The sequence below is a fragment of the Tauraco erythrolophus genome, chromosome 21, assembly GCF_009769465.1.
Source record: "Tauraco erythrolophus isolate bTauEry1 chromosome 21, bTauEry1.pri, whole genome shotgun sequence".
Taxonomy (NCBI): Eukaryota; Metazoa; Chordata; class Aves; order Musophagiformes; family Musophagidae; genus Tauraco; species Tauraco erythrolophus.
This window is the reverse complement of record NC_141485.1, coordinates 1,827,182-1,850,774: the sequence shown is the minus strand read 5'-3', so window position 1 is coordinate 1,850,774 and position 23,593 is coordinate 1,827,182. Positions and strand designations below refer to the sequence as shown.

The 23,593-nt window shown below is 41.1% G+C and overlaps 1 protein-coding gene across 8 annotated transcripts in view; it reads right to left on the bottom strand.

The window, feature by feature from the left end:
* The window catches only part of SYNRG (synergin gamma), a 39,892-nt gene that overhangs the window by 1,001 nt on the left and 15,298 nt on the right, over positions 1 to 23,593 (bottom strand). For 5 of the 8 annotated variants that reach the window (XM_086624563.1, XM_086624566.1, XM_086624567.1 and 2 more), the window contains 12 exons: positions 22,606 to 22,854; positions 21,631 to 21,767; positions 19,042 to 19,160; positions 18,802 to 18,864; positions 15,360 to 16,310; positions 6,461 to 7,060; positions 5,941 to 6,104; positions 5,156 to 5,209; positions 4,342 to 4,438; positions 3,926 to 4,074; positions 985 to 1,095; positions 490 to 525 (listed from right to left, as the gene is read on the bottom strand). In XM_086624563.1, the coding sequence (XP_086480689.1) occupies positions 490 to 525; positions 985 to 1,095; positions 3,926 to 4,074; positions 4,342 to 4,438; positions 5,156 to 5,209; positions 5,941 to 6,104; positions 6,461 to 7,060; positions 15,360 to 16,310; positions 18,802 to 18,864; positions 19,042 to 19,160; positions 21,631 to 21,767; positions 22,606 to 22,854 (2,730 nt within the window). The remainder of the gene's footprint in view (positions 1 to 489; positions 526 to 984; positions 1,096 to 3,925; positions 4,075 to 4,341; positions 4,439 to 5,155; positions 5,210 to 5,940; positions 6,105 to 6,460; positions 7,061 to 15,359; positions 16,311 to 18,801; positions 18,865 to 19,041; positions 19,161 to 21,630; positions 21,768 to 22,605; positions 22,855 to 23,593) is intronic. The other 3 variants (XM_086624569.1, XM_086624570.1, XM_086624571.1) reach the window with 3 other exon arrangements.

Genomic DNA, 23,593 nt, shown 5'->3' with positions numbered 1-23,593 from the left:
CTCGATGTTTGTTGCTAGGAGATACTTTCCAATGCTTCACAGCTTCCTATTTAAAAAAAATATTCTAACCCTGCTCCCTACACCCTGGATTTCCTGCAGAGATTTCTAAAAATGCCACTGCCTACTACATATAGCCCAAAGTCAATATTTGTAGCAAAAACACCCCTATGGTCCCCCCCCCTTCTGCAACAGACACACAGGCAGCTACAAATTCAGAAACTCACTGCAGTGAATTTTCTACCACACAACAGAAGTAGCACAAAACCAGAAAGCTATTCACGAGATACAAGCATGCAGACAAGACAAAGGGGGGGCTCTAGAGCATGTTAGTTGATCGGATCAAGTGTTACGGTCACAAAAAATGACTAGAAGAAAAGGATTCATGATTGGTACAATTGAGAATGACAGCTGAAGGCCAGTTAGCAGTTTGGCCTTCCACACTCAACTAGGAATGATTCTATAAAGAATATGTTTTTTACAGATTCATACTTTTCTAGGAAGCTCTTCCACAGGTTTCTCTTCTTTCTGAAATAACGTTGAAACCAAAAAGTCAGCAAAACTGCCGATATATGTTAATGGGTTGGCATTACTCTGTACATATCCTGGGATTCCCTCCCAGCTCTGCTCATTGCAATAATCCCCTCCTGGTGATACTCAGAGATGCATTTCATAAAGAAAAGTAATTAAAAGATATATTTTTAAAATATATATATATACATATACTTTTTAACTCTTAGTATCCCAGTTTCTTCCCCATTATGAACAATTTAACTCAGCCCTTTATCCACACCTGTGTCATACTCAAAGCCCAATGAATACAGGACATTGACTGTTTGAGTCCCATCTACAGGTCGGATCTTGCCTTTGCCACTTCCATAATACAAATTATAGTCATAATTTTTTTTTTAAATACGCCCAAGGCCTAAAGGAAAGTCCAAACTGTAAATTAAAAATGAGTTTAATGGTAGAGGCCATTATACTTACTTTACTTCTTGAATCCACATTTAGGAGGCACACTCCACAGGCAAGATCTTGGGCATTTTTAATCCCTGGACGCAGCATACAAGAAGAGAAATCCAGTGAGTTTTCATCTGGCTAAAGAAACAAGACAATAAAATTCAGGCATTTTCAGTGGCTGGAAAAGTGTCAGACATTATGATAAAAATTATCTATCTGGTTGCTACCGAGAGCCACGGAATCACACCGGCAACGTGGCAGGGACGACATACTACGTTTTCTCATACACTGACACATGATTTAATTAAAGCCATTAGCACCTGTTTGCAACCCTGCTACACCATCTCCACCAGCACTAATTTGTAACACACGAGCTCTGGAAAAAGGGTTAGACTACAAAGGAAAGAATTCTTCAGTTCCACATTCCCACATCAAACGGGGAAGAAACTTCTGAGGAAAGAGCCGGCTGCTACGTTTCGACTGCGGCGTGTTCAGAACCGGACGGCGATAAATAAATGCAACAACTATTTGTGCAGCTGCGAGGAAACGAGCCCTGGGCCAGCACAGCTTCCACCAGCTCACATCTGAAGCGGTGTCTGTACCAAAACAGGGCAGTTGCTGTTCTTTCTGAAGGTTTTTCTCCATCCAGAACATGGCACAGCAGCGGGATATTTAGATTAACCAAACCATAGAAGAATTAAGGTCACCAGCCATGCACAAGTTCAGGTTAAAGAGAGGCAAAGGTTGGGAGAACAAGCCTGCAAATAATTAATTAATTAATATAATCACTTTTCCGGTAAGATTTCAGCTACAAGATAAATGATAATTTAAAACTTTGCAGAAGGGTGGAGTAAAAGTGTTGAAATTTTGCTCGAAGATAGCAGTGCAAATAAAAACAATGACTGAGAAGCTTAAGAAAATGGTGGGATCCTGGAAGACGTGTACTCTTAGTCCGCACACTAGGGATGCTGATCACGCTCCCCTGCTGAATGGCTGGAGAATAATTGGAATTCTGAAAAAAACACCCTTTAATCTTTAAGTAGATCAATCAAATTAATAAAGGCACTCTAATATTTGTTTACCAAAAGCATGAGTGAGGCAAATGAGAAGGTCATCCTGTAATTTGCAGTGAAAAACCACAAGGCTGTGCATAAAATTACCTTGTAACGAAATCCTTTAAAAGATAAAATTAACCTTTCCAAGCACATGCCTCTGAGCTAGAACACTTCTCTCTGTTTAACTGGCACTTCTGCATCATTTGGGATCCATAACTGCAACACCAGGGGAAAAAGGTATGGGGTTCCACAGCTTCCAGTGACCCACGTGGAGAACAGAAACAAAAAGGGCTGATTTTGAGAACTACAGGAGCCTTTGTCTCCTGGATAACTTCAGAGGTACTGTGTGTCTACGAGAAGTCATTGTTCACAGCTCCCAGCATGTTTAAAATTTAGCTGGACTGCTACCAGCCAGGAGCTGCTGCAGCTTGGAGAACACGTGGCCAAGCCTTGGACTTTGAGGTAATCCCTGTAATCTTCCAAGGAAAAGCATTTTAAGAACTAAATTTTAATCCACTTGCTTAAATCAGCAGAGGATCCTGATAGCTTTTTAGATTGTTACTATCAACAATGCCGGAGTTCAAACAGATGAATCCCAGTCTTATCAACTTCATCTCCCAAGCAGTAAAATATTGAAAGTATGAATTTCCTATTATGACAGGCTTTTGGGACATCACCAAAAACACCTGCTTGCCACCGCTGTGTGGACTGGAGAGCTTTAAAATGTGTAAAAAGAGACTGATTTTTTTATAACACCTGTTTTGCAGGGAATGACAGCGAGCTGAAGACGGCTATTTCGAGCAGAAATTAAGTACTCTGGGCCTTACTTGCAAACAAGAGTTTACTGGGCAGCAAAAATCTTTAGTGGCCGTAGTTGCATTGCAAGAAGGAAGCCACAAATTAAAATGTTCAGTGAAAACGTAACTGTGGTAATTATCTACTTAGTGATGCTTGATGGGATGTACTAAGAGTCGCAGGCTCCTTAGGTACACACTGAGTTAAAGGGATCCATTATGCACGATGGCATCAAGCACCTACAGACAGATGGTCCCCTAAAAATATAAGTTTTATTGTGGTTAAAGAAAGTCATTTTGCACGTTGTATTTCCTGCAACATAGACACACACAAAAGTGCAAGGTATTTAATGGCAAGGTGATTTCCATCAATTTATTCATTTTCATCATAAAATTCATGAATCATTCACGAATTTATTTATTTTCATCATAAATAAATGGTATTTCACGTGATTTTCCTGCCTTCTAATTGTGTGGATTCTGTACCCGACCCCAGTGTGCCCCTCTCTTTCCCAGTTCCTTTGCAGACCCTTCCCATGGGGTGCTCCTCCTCTTAAAGCCACCCCTCAGGAAGCCCCAACCATCTCTCCTTGAACACTCGCCCAGCTCTGTACAAAGCTCTCGAGCTCCTACCAGCTGTCTCAGAGCAATTGAGCTTTTTCTGGCAGTTCTATTCAGAGGAGGGAAAGCTATTTAGTCTGTAGCAAGAACCAAAACAAACGTAGGCATTTCCAAATGCACAGAGAAAGGAAAACAGTTTAGTTATTCCTGTGTTGGTACATTGGGTGCTCCTGTATTGTGAGCATTAAAACTAATTGCAGGGATATTACAAAGACAAGACACAGTCACACTATTCTGGGTAATAAAATGGCTTATTTAAGTTTTTCTAAATTTCCCTCATTGGAGAGGTGCACAGACACACAGGAAATCATCTCAATCATTAAGACACTAAGTAAGATAACGTCATGTCTGCACATAAATAACAGTTTTCTTACAGGGAGCTTTAAACTGGATACATGCATTTCCATTTTGCAAGAGAAAAATACAAACTGTAAAGTCAGGACACCCCGTGAAGTCACTTTACATATAATTATGACGTTTCTTTTAGTAAGGTCTTACCGTTAGAGCAGCAAGTGACATGAAGCTTATTAAGTTGTTCCACACTTTATCAATATCCTTCAGCAGCTGCTGGAGTTTCTCACTACAAACAGCGGTGGCTTTGATACCCAGTTCAACTCTCTTTGTTACTCTGTAGACTTCAACCACCCCTGGGGATATAAAACACAGTGGAGGATTGCAGAGAATTCACTGCAAGCACAGGCTCCTGCAGCTTTAACCCCAAAATAGCACAAAACAGGCATGGCAGGAAAGGTGGTCATGGACGGTGATTTACATTTATTCAGCAAAAGAGTTGTTCATTATTTCAGTGCAGGCAAAGATTGAGCTAAAAAATAATACCATTTTGGAGTGATTATATATCACTGTTCTTCAGAGGAGAACGTTCCATGTAGGAGACATGGTAAATTAAAACATACCCAGTAAATACTCCATGCCTTGAGCAGACTGGATGACTTCGGTGCAAACGGATGAACTACTTATTCCATTTAAGGTATCATTTGCTTTCTTTATGACCTGGCGGAAAGAAATTTCATAGAACGGTGGGGTTATCAAAAATAAGTTTCACAAACAAGGCTGTCCCCAACAGAAACTGAAGCAAATTAAATAAGAAATAATTGCCAAACTCCATCCCACGTTTTTATACATTCATGCTGTAACTAAAAGTAGAATTGAGGAAAAGGATGAACAATTAAAACCTTAACATATTCCCCTAAATATTTTTGTTACCAAAATACTAGTTTTAAGAGCACGCATCCATTGCTACCTAGTTTAATAGTAGCATTCCCAGTTTTGGCTGTCTAATACTCAAATGCAAAAGAAGAAATTTTAAGGCAAACTAATGTGGCTGTGAAACATCTGACGCTCGTTACCAGAAAATTAACGGCCCCTTTGCACAGCACATTAAATAAGGCCATTTCTCAAAAAGTACTGAAGAGCCAGATGCTGGTATCAGTGCCCCGAACAACTGGGCACCCAAACAGAGGAACACCACGTTAACTAGTTAAGTTGGAAATTTAGGCAAAAGCCAAACTAATCAGAAATGGCAGGGAGATTAGCACAGGATCTTTAACTGAGGAGGTAACGCTCCTGCTGGGTGACAACTTTTGGGTTAAAAACTGTAATCCAGTTGGGCTGATTCACACTCTTTCTGTGCCTATATGGTCTTACACACTGAGTGAAGCGGTACCTATAGGAAGGAGGAGAAGGTTTCGGAGGAGCTGCTACACTTACTTGCAGGGCACTCTCCAAACATCTCTGCCACTCGTACGCGTACCTCTCGCTTTCCTGTTTGAAAGAAAAGGACAATCTGAATCTTGTTCCTTTTCCCTTTCTCCCACCACAACAGACATATAGTAGACAGGTATTTTAAGAGATTATTTGCAGATTAGCTATGCAAATTTTTAATATGCCTATTCATAATTTGTCCCCCATTCTTTAAATAGTCTCTTTGCACCTGAAGTCTAAAATTTGATTTCTGAGAGTTAGAACTAGTTTCAAAAAGAAGAACATATATGAATGGGTGAAACGTTTGCATTGCACATACCTACTCCCAATAATTTGTTACAGGTCTGCTGTTCTAGAAATGGGGATTAGCAGAATTTAATCTGAGTCTTTTTACCATCTATTCTCAAGATGAGCAAGAGAAATAACTACTGCACAGCCAAAAAAAGTTAAGACCATTTCCCAAAGCCAATGGTCTCAGTGCCAAGGCTGGGATTAGATTTAAGTCGCAACTAATTTCCAGTCACAAGCTTAGACTGCAAGGTCAAGTGATTCTGACTGACTCTCACACAACACCATTTTTTTCCTCACTTCACAAGATTTTAAAGACAGGAAAAAAGAAACCTTTAGGAGCAGTTTCCAATCAAAACATCTAACCTTCCCCACATTCCATTTTAGAATCATACCCTAAATTCAAACAGCTAAAGTTTCAAAGAGTTGGGATACAGAACACCCTTGATATCACACTGATGAAAGTCGTTGCCAATTTACTTGTATTCCAGGTAATTCCTTACTTCAACTTCCCCAGTCAAGTCTTTGTATTTGTCTCTGATGACAGGCAAAGCAGGCTTCTCACTTAGAGTATTAGAACGATCTCTAAACGGCTGTTCCAGAACTGGTAAAGGTGAAGAGCGACTTATTTCTCGGTCCCCTAGGCTTAAGCTTCTTTTATGAGACCCTAAAAAGTTAGGATATAATCAAGTTAGTCTTTTAATCACAAAGGCATGGACTATTTAAAATGAATAAAGTAGTAGCGAGGGATGCACTACTACCCCAGAAGAACAAAGCCTGCTATTTACTCGGCGACGGGTGCAAATTTCCCCAGTTCCTCAATTCTTACAATTTTTTGGCACAAAAGTTTTTATTCTTCTAGAAAGAGACCTGCTCCAAACGCAACAGAAATCAATGAGAAGATTCAACTTGTTTCCAGGAGCCTTTGGAACAATCTCCATTGGCCAATTTATAATTTGATTAGAAAAATTAGCCTTTGATAAGCACATGCATTATGGGCTTCCTCCACCCTGAGCAGCTTACCTTGAACAGACAGGTCAAAAGTAGCCAGTTCACTCTTGATCATTTCTTCACTAGATTTCACCTTGCCTTGAGAAGTTGCCACCAAGAAGTCAAACTTGCTGATTTTTGGCTTTTCACTTTGGAATTCTCCAAAGTCATCTGTGGACTCTCTCCGCAGTTCAGAAGAGATATCACTAGCAAGGAAATCTGCCTCTTGATTTGTCTCAGCTGCTGCTGCATCCCGTGCTTCTGATGGAGGTCTTGCAAAATCACCAAAGTCTCCAATGTCATCGTCACTTGGAGCGCTGGATATTGGTCCAGAGTCTTTAAAGTCTGCAAAGGCTGCAAAGGAAACATCCTGTAAAGCATCCTCACTAGAAAAGGTTGTCACTTTGGAAACTGTTGTCATGGTAATGTTTTCTGAACTGCCAAACAAGGTCTCCTTCTTCTGAAGAACTGAAGTAGCCGCAGAGGATCCACTTCCTGAAGACTGGGCAAAGGAGGAGAGCTTCTTGCCCTGATGAATGTCTTCTTTGTCGGACCAGTCATAGCTTGCCAGGCTGCTGACCGCAGACCCGCTGTTGTAGCTTCCAAATGGGGCACATTTTAAGTCGTCTATATCTGAGAAAAACAAACCCCTACAATTAGAAGCTGAAGTTCTGCCTCTACACTGTACAAAACCAACAGCAACTTGCTAAGAGTCTTAATGAACAGCAAGAACAAACACAGTGAATTGTTGTTTCAATGAGGCTTGAACCAGAGTTCACACAAAAATAATATGAAAAACACCCAAGCATTTAATACAAAAATTTCTCCATTTAATAAACCTAAGCCTTGACCTTTGAATATTGTCTTCTATTTAAAAAAAAAATAAATATGTTTCTAGACAGTACAGACTGCACAGATCACCAGTTCGGTTTGCTGATGCTGGCTGCAGAATCTACAATCAAAATGTCAAAATGTAAACATTAGCAACTCAAACATCTTATCACATTATTTCATCTTATCAAAACCAAGCACACAGAAAACTGGGCTAACTTTCCCATTCCCTCCGATGAAGTATTAATACACTTTAATTTTATATTCATGCTTTGATACAAATAATGTATAAAAATGTGTGCTGCAAGAATTTAAAATAAGAAAAGAAATCCTGTTTAAGCTTATCACAGTTACCGCAGCGCCGCACGGCCGACTCGTCAAACTTCCAGGTTCCAGGAACGACACGAATATTGGAGGATCGTGTTGTAGCTTTTACAAACTATTTATTCAGTTAAATATAGAGAAAATCCAATTATTTTGCAGAAACCTCCAAACATTTATACTCACCTGGCAATTATATGGGCCAATAGGTTCTTCTAACTGCCATGAGCAGGTATGAGAGTCTGGTTGCTTATACATTGGAGCCAGCAAAGGAGCTTACACAGTGACCAGTCTGCTGCGCTTTGGCCGCCACTCATTCAACTGATCTTTCACGTTTAGACTGAGACTGATCCATAGTGAAGGCACAGAGAGCCAGGGGCTGGGTAGTTTTCATTAAAGCATTAAAAAAAAATAAAAAAATAAAAAAAAGCCCTACTCTCCTACACTTGGCATTTGTTTTCCAGCATTAACAATTGTCAGTTTGGATTAGACATCCAGCCGCTGCTCAGCGCCTGCGGTCAAACTGGAGGAAGGTAAAGCCAACCCCAACCAGGAAATATATTCTCTTTGCATCGTTCTAGCTGAGGCTCTTGTGATGAACACGATGGTCTGAACGGGCTGTAAGAGCAGCTCGGTTTAACACAGCCAAGGAGGGAAGGAGCTGACTTTCCAGCTGCCCTCTTTGTTCCGTCTGACCACGCCAGCCTGAGGATTGAGCCATTTTAACAAAACATTCCTGCCTTCATTTGTTCATTTTACTGGAAGGGGAGAGCACGCTACGCTTCAGGCTGCTTTCCAGGCGTGACCCACATAGCTAGCTAATTAAGAAGTCCACCAAATACACAATTTAATGCTCGAGTTTAATGGTTACTACAACAAAGCAAAAAGGCCCTTTGCCACGGGCCAGCGAGGCACGGCGTGGCATCCAGCGGCCATCCCAAGGGAAAGCCTTCCCGCAGCTGCTGCGCTTGCACATGACAGCATCTCCATAACAAACCTTAGCACCTCGCGTACCTACGGCGGGGTTTCAAAGTGCCATCTGAATATTAAATGTGTAGAGCAAGTTTACAGAAGGGTAAACAGGCGAGAGATGAAACCACCTGCTTATGGCAAAACTGAACAGAAAGAAGGCTCCGAGGTGAAAGGAGCTGACTGACTTGCCAGGGATCAGTCATTTATCACAAGAAACCACACCTTGTGCTCGCACATGCAGGGTTTTGTTTAAAGAAGTTAAATGAAAGCTTCACTAGCATTAAAGAGAGTGCCAGAATAACCTACAAAATGTTAGCCAACTGTAATTAATCCTGGGATCTTGAAAACACCACACTGTACTAGGCAAACTCTTTTTTTTTTTTTTTCCCAATATGCCTTGACTCCAAAACCCAGCAAAGATTTAAGCATCGCTATTGTTTCAGTGTTCACCAAGAAGTGAAAAGAAAGAGAGATGATCCTACTGCGAAGATCTGCACAATCGTACTGTGAATGATTCCTTTGATAACCAGCAAGAGTTTGAGCTGAAAACACATCCCAAAGGACCAGGTCAGGGTTCTCCTGAGCTGATCCTGGCCCAGGGACAGGTGGAACCAGCAGCAGGCTTCGGTGGGGATCCCTCTGCTTCGCCTGCAATCAATAGGTCACGGCAGGGAAGGCAGAACAATATTTTCATTATTCACAAACTAAGACTCAAGATTCTCTCGGTGAATTCATGCAGACGTGAAACCCACGGGCACAGGTGTAAAAGCTGAGATGAAATGCAATAGTTCAGTTCTTTCAATGAAAGGATTACTCTGGTGAATAAACTTTCCTAAGAGTATTGTATTACAGGGAAAACACTGTGTTCAGACACAAAGTGTTTACAGCCAAAGCAGTCCTAAAACAATTTATTGAAAAGTACGAAAAACAAGAACGTAGGTGTAACTGTCCATAATCCAAGGGAAACTACCTTTTATCAGAATTTTTATTCTATTGCAAAAAAACCAACATTTTGCTGTGCCATGCCCTGCACTTCATCGAATCATTTGTCACCTGTTAGATGGTTGTGCACAGACAGAACCTTCGTCCTACGGCAAAACTGAAGGCTTGGCCGAGCTCTCAGCGCATTTGCTGCATCATAAGAAGTGGAGGATTTTTCCCCTGACAGGTAGCAGAGCAACTTGCCACCAGGCTAATAAGTGAAGAAGCAGTTTACATGTGAAAAGCACTTCTTGGTTGACCCTAGAGAACTCTTTGTGATGTGGGTATCTTTATTATTAGCAAAAAGATTGTTTTATTAAGCGGCGTTAAGAACTGCTCCTCCAATTCCACAGATCCAGCTAATGACTACGAAAGCTCCAGTTGCAGTGCTGCAGTTACAGCCTCTGAGGTAATAAAAGCTCCATTCTGCTGTTACAGCACTTCAAAATTTAAGTGTGGATCAGTAATATTTTTTTTTAAAGCAAGAGATGATTAAGTGGAAAAAAAATTACTTCTAAGTAAGTTCTAACTAAGCATCACACTTAGTGAAGACAGATGCTACGGAGCTGGAGGACACCTTTAGTAAGAGCAGAATCTGAACTGATGAGGAACATCAAATTTTATCAAGGAAATGAGCAGAGACTAAATCCATTCAAAATTATATGAAAATGCTTTGGTTTGGGGATACACAATCTTTTTTTTTCTAAGGTTAAAAGTGATTTCTTAGCATTTTTTGGAGGGCATACAGCAAATTCCCTGTCAAAGCAAGGCAAATCTTGACTTGATCATGCGTTAGGAATTCTGTAATCCTACCACAAGAGATATATCAATAGATTTCAGTGAAATATATAGTCACAAACCAGTATTCCTTACTAATCTCAGCAGCAATTCCGTGGTGTGTTTCAGAAACAACACAGCAGATTTGAGCTTAGTTCTGTCACAAAAAGCCAAAAGCTCTTCCTCCCAACAGAGTTAAAGCCACATGCCGTTGGCACCATTGCCTTTGCACTGGTGAGACCATGGAACACACCCCAGGTTAAATACACTGGATATAGATTCTCAAATCACGTATAGATGTGGGACAGGTCTGTGTGTGTCTGTGAAAATCAAAGGCAGATCCATTCAAAAGTCACGTAACTACATTTATTTTTTTCCCCTTAAAAATATTTTCTCGTGAACTAAGAACGGAAAAAGCGTCATGCTGGAGCGCAGCAAGTTTGCGAAAGCTGTGGAAACCAAGCCCAATTTGTATTTCCTTCAAAGCAAAAGGTTTGAAATATTTACTATTTACTTTCCATCTATTTTAAACTACCAAAAGCATTGTGCAACCTGCCTGATCATCACCTGGGGACAGCTCCAGCTGTACAAGCCGGGACCACGGCTGCTGGAGGGAGGCAGAGCAATACCTGCCAAGGAATGTACAGGAGAATACTGACAGAGGATGAAATACAGTTAAAACACTTTTTCCCAGTGTTATCTCATCTACAGAAAAACTTGACATCCTTCATTTGAGCCAACTATAACAATTTATTTCAACTACCAAGGATTAAGTTATGGCTGGAGGCAATTGACAAGCTGGAGCCTTCAATGTCAACAGTTTAATCGTTTAAGGAAAACCCTTGACAGCGTTAGTGATGTTCTAAAGAAATCTGAAAAAAACTATTCAGAAGATTATAATATATTTAGTGGCTGTAACCAACATAGGAGACTTTCGAGTTTTTTATATTTCAGTTTGTATTAAATTCTGATGAATAAACGTGACTCTTGTGTAATTTTTTGGTCGTTAGGGCGATGCCGGTGGTAGATGGGACCATCACCACAGTCTGAGCAAGAAGTCCAGAGACTGGACAGGGACAGGCACCACCTCTGTACTGCTGCTTCCAGTGGGGCTTCACCCGATCACGGAGGTGAAACTGGAAGAACACAGAGGCTCGTATGTGCTGCTGCCATCAACATTACGTCTATCAGCAACCAGAAAAATCCAAAGCCCATTTCTCAGCTGGTGCAGTCTGGAACAGCATTAATAAGGGAGCTACTCCGATTTACTCTCGCTGAGGATGCTAAGGTGGAAACCATCAAGAATGCTGACCATAAGATCAATAAAAATGAAGGAAAAAGGCAGAGAAAAGCCTTCAAACCTTGTGGAACAACACACGTACGTGCCCTCCACTCCGCTGTCGGAGGCCTCCGCAGGAGAAGTAAGTGTTGTTAAGCTCTTCTACCTGCAGAATTACACTAAATGAGAGCGAGTGAGTGAATCTGACTGTCAAGTCTGGGCAGAAACGTAATAAAGTCAAGAGTCATGAACATTGCTCTCCCTTCTCCAGGTATGATTAACTGAACACATACTACTAGCACAAGCCCTGCAGAATTAAGTCTCTCAGGTTTCTGTTCAAGCCTTCAGTTTAAAAAGCTTTAGGGCTAGGCATAACCTGTTGGATCTCCAGAACAAGAGAGGTCATGTTTTGGTTTTGTGGTGTTTGGGTTTCTTTTTTCCCCTTTTGAAGTCTCTCAAGATTGGTGTAAAGAAGAAAAAAAAACCCATTCTGGTTTCTGGTCCGGCTTTTGCTCTTGTGGCAAGGAACTGCAAAAACCCAGTTTGTGCTGGTGAAACACACTAACTTTATTCCACATCTCAATTACTTTTAGCTTTTTACCTTGCCTGCTAATTGGACATTAAGCCTGAACTATTAGCAGCCCAGGATTTGGAGGAATTCGAAGTGGCATAATTACGTGACCGATTAACTCACTCTAGATTAGCTAAGTAAATACCAGAATATTGTTTAATGGGCTCCTACTCATAAAGGCCTAGATAGTGACACGTTTTCCAGCTGGTCTCCTTCACAAAGGTGTGTCATAACCGTGGCTGGCAGCAGGGAAATCCAGCCGGGGAGAAGACTCAACGACCACCGTACCCTCAAAACCAACTCAGGGCAACAACCCTGCCATCCACGCACCTCCTCGATTCAATCCCTCTCAAAAACTGCTCTTTTAAAAAAAAATACCACTCAGCCTGATATGTCAAGCTCCAGAAGCGCACGGGGAGCGAGGTCAAAGCGTTGGAAGAGGAGAAGGAAGCTCACCCACACGCCGCTCGGCAAGAGAAAGGCGCCCGCCAGCTCAAGGGGATACTATAACTTTAAACTTTGTATTTTGCAGGAAAAACAGACAAATTGCTGGTTTGCAACAAATCACACACATCCCCACGTTTTCAAAATATGCCAAGATAATATTTATTAACACAGCAGGACTTACAGATCACAAAAGAGAGTGATACACAGGAGCTCGTAAGGGCGTTATCGGAATAAAGCATGCAGGTCAATACTTGCAGAAGAGAGATATCAAAGCAGATCTGAGAAGGCACATTCACACAGGAAATGTTTAGTCGAAATCAGACATTAGAAAAGCAGCAAAAAACCTGAACTTGATTAAAATATACAGAGATTTCCAATAATGCCAAAGAAAAAGGTACTTTACAGATTTGTAAGTGCAGCAAATGGATAACCCTTTGAGAAGAGCCGGGCGAGGGGATGCTCTCGCTGCGGCGTTCGGCAGGACGCAGAACAAATTAGGTTCCCGTACCACAACGAGGTGCTCATTAAAATGGTTTCGTCCCCGAGCAAAACGTAAATTTGGTTTTAAAAGAAGCAGCCTGGTTGAAAACTAACAGCATGCAGCCAGTGCTCAAAGGGTTACACGAAGTAAATGCAAGAGAAATCAGGCAACATTAGTATAATCCACCTTCCACACAAAGAATTATAGCAAAGTTTAAAGAGACAGTATCCCCTTTGGAGAGAGCAAAACTGAAAACCTTTCTTCCCTCAGAGACCAAAGTCGTTGTATGGGAAGCAACTCAAGGATTTCTTTCTAATTCCCAGCGAAAGCAACCTACCTGCCCATACCTGGAAGCTATGCAACGTGAAATCTCGTAGCCAAAGGATAAAGACCTCTGTGTCGGTGTGTCAGAAAATTCAAATCATTTATCGGCACCTCTGTCCCGCTGCCGTTTCACCGGAGATGTTACACGGTGCGTGCGAACACACAGCTCCCCATGACCAGTCTCCCAGTTCTCAGCAGTGAGGATGGCAAAGGGATACTGTCCCTTTTTGACATTAGATTTACAGATCGAAGGAAATTAATTAGAGGGAAAAAAAAAAAATAAATCTGCTTTTTAACTTATGTAAACTGAAATAAAAAAGGACTTGAACATCAGCAGATCATGGCTTGAAATGCATCGGACATACAGAAAGGAACACGTGAGCACAGAAGTGTTCGTAGCAGATCACGCTCCGCTACGATCCAGACAGAGTTAAACGGAGCGAAGCTCTCCTTGTGGAAAAACATCTAGCTTGGCACCATAGGAGAATACAGACTTGTTTAAGTTTAATAAAAATAGCTTCTAATTAATACTTCGGAGTTCAAAAGTTTAGCAAGAAGCACACGATCGGCTAACCCCTTTAAACAGACCCGAAAAGTCCTTCCTGCCACAAATGGCAATTATTAGTCACCGCTTTCTGTGGCAAAAGCTCACATCCTGTCGCAGAGCTACGTCAGTCAAACTACCACCAAAAGAGGCTAGAAAAATATTAGGAAAAAGTGCTTTCAAAACCAAAGTAAACATTCAAGAATACACTGTAGGTGCTACGTTTTTGACGGCTCACTCGACTTGGAATTTTACCAAGCAGTAATATGAAAATTAAATGTCTTTGCTAATAAATTATTCCTGATATTTTGTACCCTGTTAGAGAGTATCTTCCACGTCACAGTTGCCAACTTAATTCTCTCCCCTACTTAAAAATATCATATAATGCAAAATTACAGTACTGTATATTTTCTCTACCCATATCTGCAAAAATGGAAGAAATATCTCGTGTGGAAATAACTGATTCTTGCAGTAACAGCTTTTACATTTACAGTTCGTGTGCTCCCCCCTGTTCAGAAAAGCCTTTCACTGCATAATACTCGTCGCTAGAACACAGTAATGGTTCCCACATTTTTGAAGGCCACGAAACATTTAACTACATCTTATCTCCCTATAGACATACAAAAAGAAAAAGCAGGACACTTGGGAAATTTGTTTTGTGATATGTGATCAGATCAGAGGTGGCCAACTCACTCCCTCAGGAGTACTTTCATAAAGGGAAATTAAAGAAGGTGAAAACCTGGTAAGGATAAGTAAGAGTCCTGTGGTTTTAAATTTAGGTCCGAAAGTTACCGGTTGTGAGACGAGCTCTCACAGCCCCTTTGCACAATTATTCCAATGAGGGTATTAACTCTAAAAAGCGTGTGCAATACTTCTGCTTGCAGTCCTGCAAAATACTGGCTGCACGGACGAAGCCCCACCATAACGGGAATATACTCGTGTTGTTAATTAGACGGCTTTTCATTAGCAGCACAAATTAGTGTTCTGCCTACCCTTTTAGAAGTGCGGAGTGGGTTAAGTCCCCAAGCCAAAGGCTTTGTTGAAACCAAGAGACTAAAGCGAGACTCTGCCATTCGTCTTGCTAACACGAATGGAATGACGTTGTTTGCGTTAGAAAATTTTCCACTCGAATCCCGTAAGTGACAGTGGCTAACAGGTACCAGTAATACGATGTTGTCAAATCTCAAAACTAAACTGGCACGGAGTTCAAACCGTTCAATCTATTTATAGTCTTCTAAGACAAAAAAAATAAACAGTGCCCTGCCAAGGGGCTGTTGGCGAGCGGGTGCACGGGTTCGGAAGTCTCACCGTCGAAAGACCAGTGCATAATACCGTAATTTAGCACACGAGAACACCGAAACCTCCACCGCCTACGTTACCAGAGCAATCTAACCAGTTCCTCACCTGCTGCTGGTGGATGCTGGCCACTAACTGTTGGCAAATCCAAAGAGCTATCAGACATGACATGCTTAAGATCTCCTCCCACATCAGCCAGTTTCATGTCAAACTGAACAGACAACGCGTCTTCAGAATCCTCCTTGCCGACACTGCTGCCACCAATGGAAGGGAGGTCCAGCGACTTCACCGAAGCAGAGTCTTCTTTGGCCTGCTTGAAAGCCGCGACCTTGTCCACCAGGGACTTATCTGCGTTGTTGCACATGGAAGAAAACTTGTTAGAGTGGAAGTCGGCAAAATCGTCGTCGCTCTTCACTGAGGAGAGCGTGTTGTCCTTCGCCTCCTCAAAGCCTGCGCCAGAGCCTTCCAGGGAAAGCTGTTTGAAGATATCGTATTTGGTGGGCGTCGCGGAGGTGGCAGGAGTCTGCCCACTCTTCGCCGTGCTGGCAGACGAGCCAGACTGAGGAACGGGACCGGCCTCCAGCTTAAGTGCGTTGTATTTGTCATCTGGCTTTTGCTCGGAAAATCCGCCGCTGTTGTTGAAAGCCATAAAATCTGCAAAGTCATCTTGTCCGCTGGCTGATGCGCAATTAGAAAACTCCCCAAAAAGGTTGAACTCTCCAAACTCATCAGCTAAGCTTGAACTTTTGCTGGGTGCTGGCGGGGCAGTGGTAGATGGAAGGGGTGGCGGAGGAAAGGAGCCCGATTTTGATGTATTAAATGCAGGTGGAAAGGACGGCTGCTTGTTTTCTCCAGAAGAGGAAAAGAGATCTAAGTCTGCTAGATTCAAAGAGGTCTTTGCTTGTGTTTGCTGTTTTGACTGAACGGGCAGAGAAGGGAAGGGTGTGGGGAAAGTTTTGTCTTTTGTAGGTGGCTCTAGTGGTGAGATACTGTCAGCGGTTTTAAAATCTGTGAAACCGTCGTCGGTCCCTGCAGGCTTGAATTCTGCAAGGTTCTCTCCTGAGATTAAACAACGAAAAAACAGTACTAAGACACTGCACTGACCACAAATACATCATACTCACGCCATGCAAGCAAGCAAATTATTCCATGCAATGTCAGAAGCTTTTATGCAAACTATTTCAATTAAGACCTCAGGATGCACGTAGAACTGCAAACTCAACTCTATGAGCCACACAAGTTTCAAGGTCAGCAATTCCAATATTCATTCCAGCAAACACTTAAGTCTTTCAAATAGCCTCAAAGTCATATTAAATTGCCTTTACACTGAATTAATATCAAAACACACCACGGCCAATAGATTCAAAAGGTGACCAGTACTGTCTCATTCAGCTTCCAGGTAAATTCTTTTTCCACCTCATCCTTCCCATATTTGCCAAGCAATTAACATAATCTTGAATTTCACTTATACCAATATAGTATTTGCCTTCTTGCAGAAGCAATTCTCCCCCTCTTTCCCTTCAACATGTTGCCCAACAGTTTCTTCACGGGGCATCAGCAGAGGGTTGAGAAAAAAGCGACCCTGCTGATAAGCTGGAGGAACATGGTAGAGACCAACTGGACGTGCCTGGTGGCTGAAGGCACTTCTGAAAGAAGTTGACTTGAAAGAAGGCAGCCAGCCAACAAGCCTGTCCAACGAGGCACAACAGGGAACCCAACGGGTGGAAGAGACAAAGCTCCAAACATAAAAGAACACAAGGCAGTGATCCTAACGTGTTGTTGTAGGACGTTTTTAAGCTCTCCTTTTAATCTATTGTGTTTTCCTTCTGCCAGGCTCACCTAAACATACTCCAGGGTTAAGTGATCAAAACTTTAGTAAATACAATATCACTCAGGCATCTTCTAGCTTCTGCTAAGACTGATGAGAGTTTTACTGGGGAGCTTGGAGAGAGACTTTCACATGAAAGTCAGCATGATTAATCATAAGATGTGCAGATCTCTAGTTCAACTGCACACTGAACGTAAGATAGTGCTGTGTAAGGATTATAATTTAAACCTGATGAACCATTAGGTAACAACGTTTTCATTGAATTTACATTAAATATTTTGGTGTACTAGTCTTATAAGTTTCTTCCTGTTCCTACATAATTACTTTTTTTAATAAAGCAATTTCTTTTGAACGTGAAAAACGATGAGTTGTTTAACCCATTCACCAGCACGTACGTACTTAGACGATTTGTAATTTTGAAGTATTGATGCACACTTTTAAGACAAGTGTCCAATAAACAGACTTTGTGCTATTTTAGAAGTACACCATTAACATTTAATTCTCAAGCTACCACAGTGCTGTACTTCAAGTTAGTTTAACCAAGATTTAAAAGAATACTCTTTATAATGGTATTAAAAGACCATGACTATTCCTGATATATTCCTTCCATCCTCCCACCCCTCCAAATCAATTCATTTGGCCCAAAATCAATACAAATATTCATGAAATTGCTATTCATTGATCAGAACTACAACATCACAGCAAACTAAACTTACTGATGAATTGCAAACTTTTCCATTAGAAATGTAAGCTGGTGAAAGGGTTAAGAGTAGTCAGACCTGGAGAGCAGGTAAATATAGTAATCTGCTGTATTTTAGAACACGTACAGAAACAGATAATATATTATTTCACTTCATTGCATGCATTTAATCCTGAAGAGGTACTCAGCATGAAAACCTCGCAAAACATCACAGGAGTTTCAGAAACTCAGTGTCTGAAAAAAAGAATCCTGTCTTTGAAAAATAAGGAGTAGGAGTGAACTGAGGTCAGCAGTCTTATCCTAGAATCTAAAATGTTTTTCTAATAATGAGATAAAATTGTGGTTATACCATAACTCTGTGGAAGTCAAGTTAAATTAGTATTATGTTTATCTTATGATCTTTTACTGATAATATGAGAAAGTTGAGATCTTCTTCCCATCTGATTAAGAAGATGAGATTACCACTTACGTGCATAAATGAGTTGGATGTAGACAGTTCTGGAAAAGGCTTAAGGAAACTCTGGTTTTGTAATTACACTGATGTTGCACCTCAGATGCCATCTAGGTCTTTCTTTTCCCAATCGAAAACAGTTCAACACAAATTTCAAAATAAGGGATCAAATTTATTCTTAGAGCTCCAGAGACCATGAAAAGTTTAAATTCTGCCCTAACAATAGAAAAAAGTTGCAATTTTGTCCAGAAGCATCTTATTCCGTCTTCTAAGAATACACAATTCCTTACTTGAAACAAACACATTCCAACCGTGTCGCTATTTTAAAACACAAAACTCAGAAGCATCCAGAAGAGATGCCAATCTTCTAGAAGGACAATTTGTAGATTGTTCCAATCATATACAGGACTATTTTTTCAGGATACTTCCTGCTAAGTTGTTTAGAGGAGCAGAAGCACCATTCTTCTGGAATTCTAGCAATGGAAATTCTGCAGCTCATAGAGAATTGCTAAAAAAAAAAATAACCATCATGAAAGCATGTTAAAGCAGTTGGAAAAAACATTCTGCTTACCTAAGTATTTGCTCTCTGATGGTTGTTCTAATTCACGGAAAGCACTATACTTGTCTCCACAATCTAGTAAATGTGAGAAAACAAATAAAGTTACATAAAGATGTTATGAACTTGTATCATAAATTTTATAGTGGCATAGTTTCTCTGAATTTTTAATATTAACATTTTATCAATGCCAAAACCAAGATATATTAAGTATTGCAATAAAGTGCTCAAAGTGGTTGTATATTTTCCTTTTACCTCCAAAAGTAGCTGTACTTTCAGAAGGCTTCTCAGTTGCAATTCCTTTAAACACAGCATATTTGTCAGTTGACAAGAGTGTCTTATTACCTGGGAGTGGCATTAGCAAAGAAGGAACACTAGAAACAAGAGAGATAAAAGCAAAATTCCTTAATTTATCTGTAAGAAATCTACGTTTCCAGGTTGTATTTAAAGGAACCTCTTATTATGACTACACAATTTGGATCATCTAACCTAAGCTTGTACCCTAAAGACTTCTTCATCAAGAACCTGATGCAAACTACCTCAATATCTATTGAGAATAAGAGCGTGTAAACAGGCAGCTGGGCAACTGATGGGTGAATTCACACTTTATCTCACCTAATTATATTTCTTTAGGCCTGAAGACAATTTTCACCCTTACTGATTTTAATTTGTACCAAAACATGAACAAAACACTCCAGAACTTTACGCCACAGGACTTCTTAGCCCCGGAGAGAATAAGCACACAGACATACCCCAGGAATCACTGCTGTTTAATTTATCACTTCGCCCAGGGCAGCGTGAGAACAATACTCCCCGATAGAACTAGATATAGTAAAGAGTTAAACCTGCACGTGGTTGTGCCAGCTCCATACTTCCAGCTTATCTACTTTTGTTTACATTTCATTACATATTGCAAAATCAGGAGAATAAAGTGGAATCACTGTTAGAAAGGAAGGAAAGGATAACTTTGCTTTTCTGTTCGTGCAAATCAGCGAGTTTAGGTAGCTATCTAATCAGCAAAATAAGGATTAGCCCACAGTTACACAAGCAAATCTTTTTGCATATAAACACACTCTACTTTATATAGTAAAGCTGCCATAATAACCTGACACCATGTTAGCAACTGCTGTAAGATTTAGAAGACATTCTGCAAGAGCTTTGCTTGCCCTCCACGCCAGCCTCCTTATCAGACCTTGGCAGCTCTGCAGAACAACATCCTTTACATATGAATGATGCATTTTACCTCTAGTTTATGTCATTCAATACCATGCACACCGAAAACGTGAATGGATTTCTACGGCGTTCTTTGGCCTGAAGCACAAATCTTTCCAGAGCCATTTAAATCTCCTTATCAGCAGCCTACAAGCAACATATAAACCCAGCACTTGCACACACGTGCTACTGACGGTCTGTGATGCTTGCAGACACAGTGCAACGTCAAAAAAAAACCTAGCTTATGGTAATATAATTAAATTTCACATCACTGCAAAACAGGCTATCAGACATGCAATCTTGGTGAATGTAATGGTTAATCATCTGTACCCTACAGATGGCTTTTTTTCAAATAAAGCTCCATAAGCAATTAGATTATAGCTCATTGTGACATTCTGTTCGAAACAGAAAGCTTTTACAACTGAATAAAGAGAATTGCTGCAGTGAAAAAGAAACATCAAAAAAAAACCATTATGATCCCCTACTTCCCATTGTGGAATTTACAAACATTGTTTCTGTTAAAACTTTCAGTAACAGAGTAGCTTTAAATGCAAAACGACTAACACGAATTAAGATATTCTTAAAAGAGAGCATCTTCAGATGCATGTGGCATTGATTGACATCAGCAAAATTAAATTTCTTACACAGAATGCCGTTAGGCACAGTGTAACAGAACAGTTTGGTTCTGCATCCCCGTTTGACGTCAGTGTCGAGGAGGCACCTGGTAATCACTTACCTGGAAAGTGTTAGTTCTATTTGCAACGGAGCACAGCCAGTTCAACGCACAGAAAATTTGTACATCTACAGTCACAGCCACCTGGGAGGCACGTAAGCTTGCCACGTGCAGTAAAAGGAAATAACGCCGAGATTTTGTAATCACGGGACTTTGAAAGATGAATTGTAAACTCTCCAAGGGAGTAAACAGGGTTACTTGTTTTGTTATACAAAATTTGCCTGATCTGGAATTAGGTTTTGGCAGTCTGCCAGATGAAAAGCCAAGGCTGCTGAAATCTGAATGAGATTTCAACTGAGATTTACAGCCAGTTATTGAACGTTTAAGCGCTGGCCAGAGAAACGATACAAGTAAGAAAACCCCTGTCCACTGGAGTTCTCCATCATCTAAGAGGACCATGTCGCGCTCCTTGCACGGATTTTGCGGTCCATATTCAGGGCCTGAATACCCTGATGTCAGCAAATGGTTTCTGTCAACTCCAGCAACACGGGGTCATACGAAACGCAGAACTCCTCTGTCCCCCCAGTGTACTTTTTCTGGACAGCTTTATGTAAGATTTCTGCCTGAATGCACAGTTTGAAGTAACTTTTAATTTCTGTAGAAACAGCAAAATTGTTGTAGAAACACTTGAAAACCCACCCCCCCATACCTCATAAATGCAATTCACCTCAGCGTGATGACTAGAATGCTAAAGAACGGCCAACCATCTATGGCACATCAAATGCCATTTTTGATTCAGAAATCCTAATTGTAGTTGTAACAACCTTCAAAAGAAACTGTCAGAGAAGTCAGGTGACAGAAGAAAATTACAGGCTAGAAAGCTACCCTCAAAAGAAGAAAACGTTTCATTTCTTAAGAGTTCTAAAATACTGAAGGGCTGGAAATCAAAGATCTGCTACCTGCTCCGGTGCTGTGAACCGGCTGCTTTGGAGGAGCCGGATACATCCCCTTGGAAATCAGTGAAAGAGTCATCTAGTGAGCCAGACTTTGAAGCATCTTGAAAGTCCTGGAAGTCATCATCTTCTGGTTTTACCACCTGAATTACAAACAGCATGTAAATTCTTATATTGTTGTCTTTTCAAATTGTCATAAAGCATGAAAGCAGTTTAAAGTAGTGTGATTGACTTAAGAGGAAAAAAAAAAAAAAGGCAAAAGAAGGAAAAAAACTTTCAACACGAGCATGCAAAATTAGCATGGTCAGCATTTCCACTTCGCCTGCACCTCACCCAACTCAAAACACACACAAGGAGTACAGGATTACAAGTTGTACGCATGAAGAACAGGTGAATAGGAACTCTACACCTTTCACATCAAATGTATTATTGATCACAGCCATATGATCTTTTAATACAGGACAAACAGCAATAATGTAAATCAATCAATAATGTATAATCAATACACACAGCAAAAGCATCAGAAGAAATACTTTCCGAAGAAGGATGAACCATATTTGCAAAGAGCAAAATTTATGCCTCGACATGATTTACAGTGTTGTAAACCAAAGGTTTTCATAGTTCTCAGCTTCTCCTGAAAACTCTTATTTTACCAGCTAATAGTCTGCTGTGTAGTTTAACCTAAAATTCCATTTTACGCATATTACAAAATCCTAACTACAACTAAAATCCTCTTCCGACGCAATTAGTTTGTCATGGAGAACGCTTTTGTACCTCTTCTAATGCCACCAGAGAGAAATGGAAAAATAAAAGAGCATCCTTAGTGGCGTGACTTCATGTTTTTGGATGCCACGTGCTAGATTTCAGCTCTGGTTTTTGCTCTTGACTCAAAGCCTGTTGTCACTACGTAGCTTTGAAAGAGTCAGGCCAATTCTCTTTCCAGGAGGATGGCGATGTGCCAGGTGACACGGGCGAGCTAACCTGGCTGGGCGGGTAGGATGGCACGAACCCTCCCGAAGGCTGGGCTGCAGCTCCGCCAGCCGGTGCCGGCATGTTCATTCCCATCACGGCCGGCCCAATGCTCAGAGGCATGGAGACTGGTGGGGCGGTGGGCATCAGAGGCTGCTGGCTCACTGTGGCGGGCAGCGCCATTGGAAATCCAGTTAAAGTAGGAACAGGGGCAGCTGGAAACTGGTTTAACGCATCAGGACTCACTGCAGGTATTCCTCGCTGCAAAGGCAGAAGAGCAAAGACGACCATACACACATCAACAAAAAGGCATATTGCATCCTCACGCCAGGTTCTAGCCTGCATTACTGAAATCATGAACGAGTAGGGTGCTGGTCAAGCTTCAAGTAAACCTTCCCAAGAAAAAAACATCCCATCGAGAGCCTGTGTAAGCGAATCCTTTTCAACACACTGAGTGCTGGAGTTACACAGAGGATAATGACACTTCCCTGGGTGGGCAGAGGGATCTGACAGCATTCTTGTTTGATTTTTAGGAAACCAGTCTAGTAAGCACCACTCCTACAAGGTGCCTCAGCTTTGATCTTCACTGCTCAAGATACTCTTGCCTTAGTTTTCACACAGGGCTGGAATTTGGAAAAGAACTGCTAAGAGATGACAGTATGCTGATGGAGAACAGAAGCCTAAAATTAACACTCCCTTGGTTCAGGAAAGAGGTAGCTACACTATTCACAGGCTAAGGGAGACGAGAACCATATAGCTTGAGGAAAACAGATGGGTATACAACAGAAGAAAAAACAGCCAGTATTTTCTACCAGAAATAGATACACCTACCAAACTCATGTGTATGTAACAACTATCCTCAACTGACACTAAAGAAAGGAGTAGCTGAACTGTGACTTCAGGGGATGAAATTATAATCCCACCGAAGTTACAAGGGATTACAAATTCTTCTTCTCTGGATTTCAAAAGAAGTAGTGTTTTACTACAGGTGTGGTACACC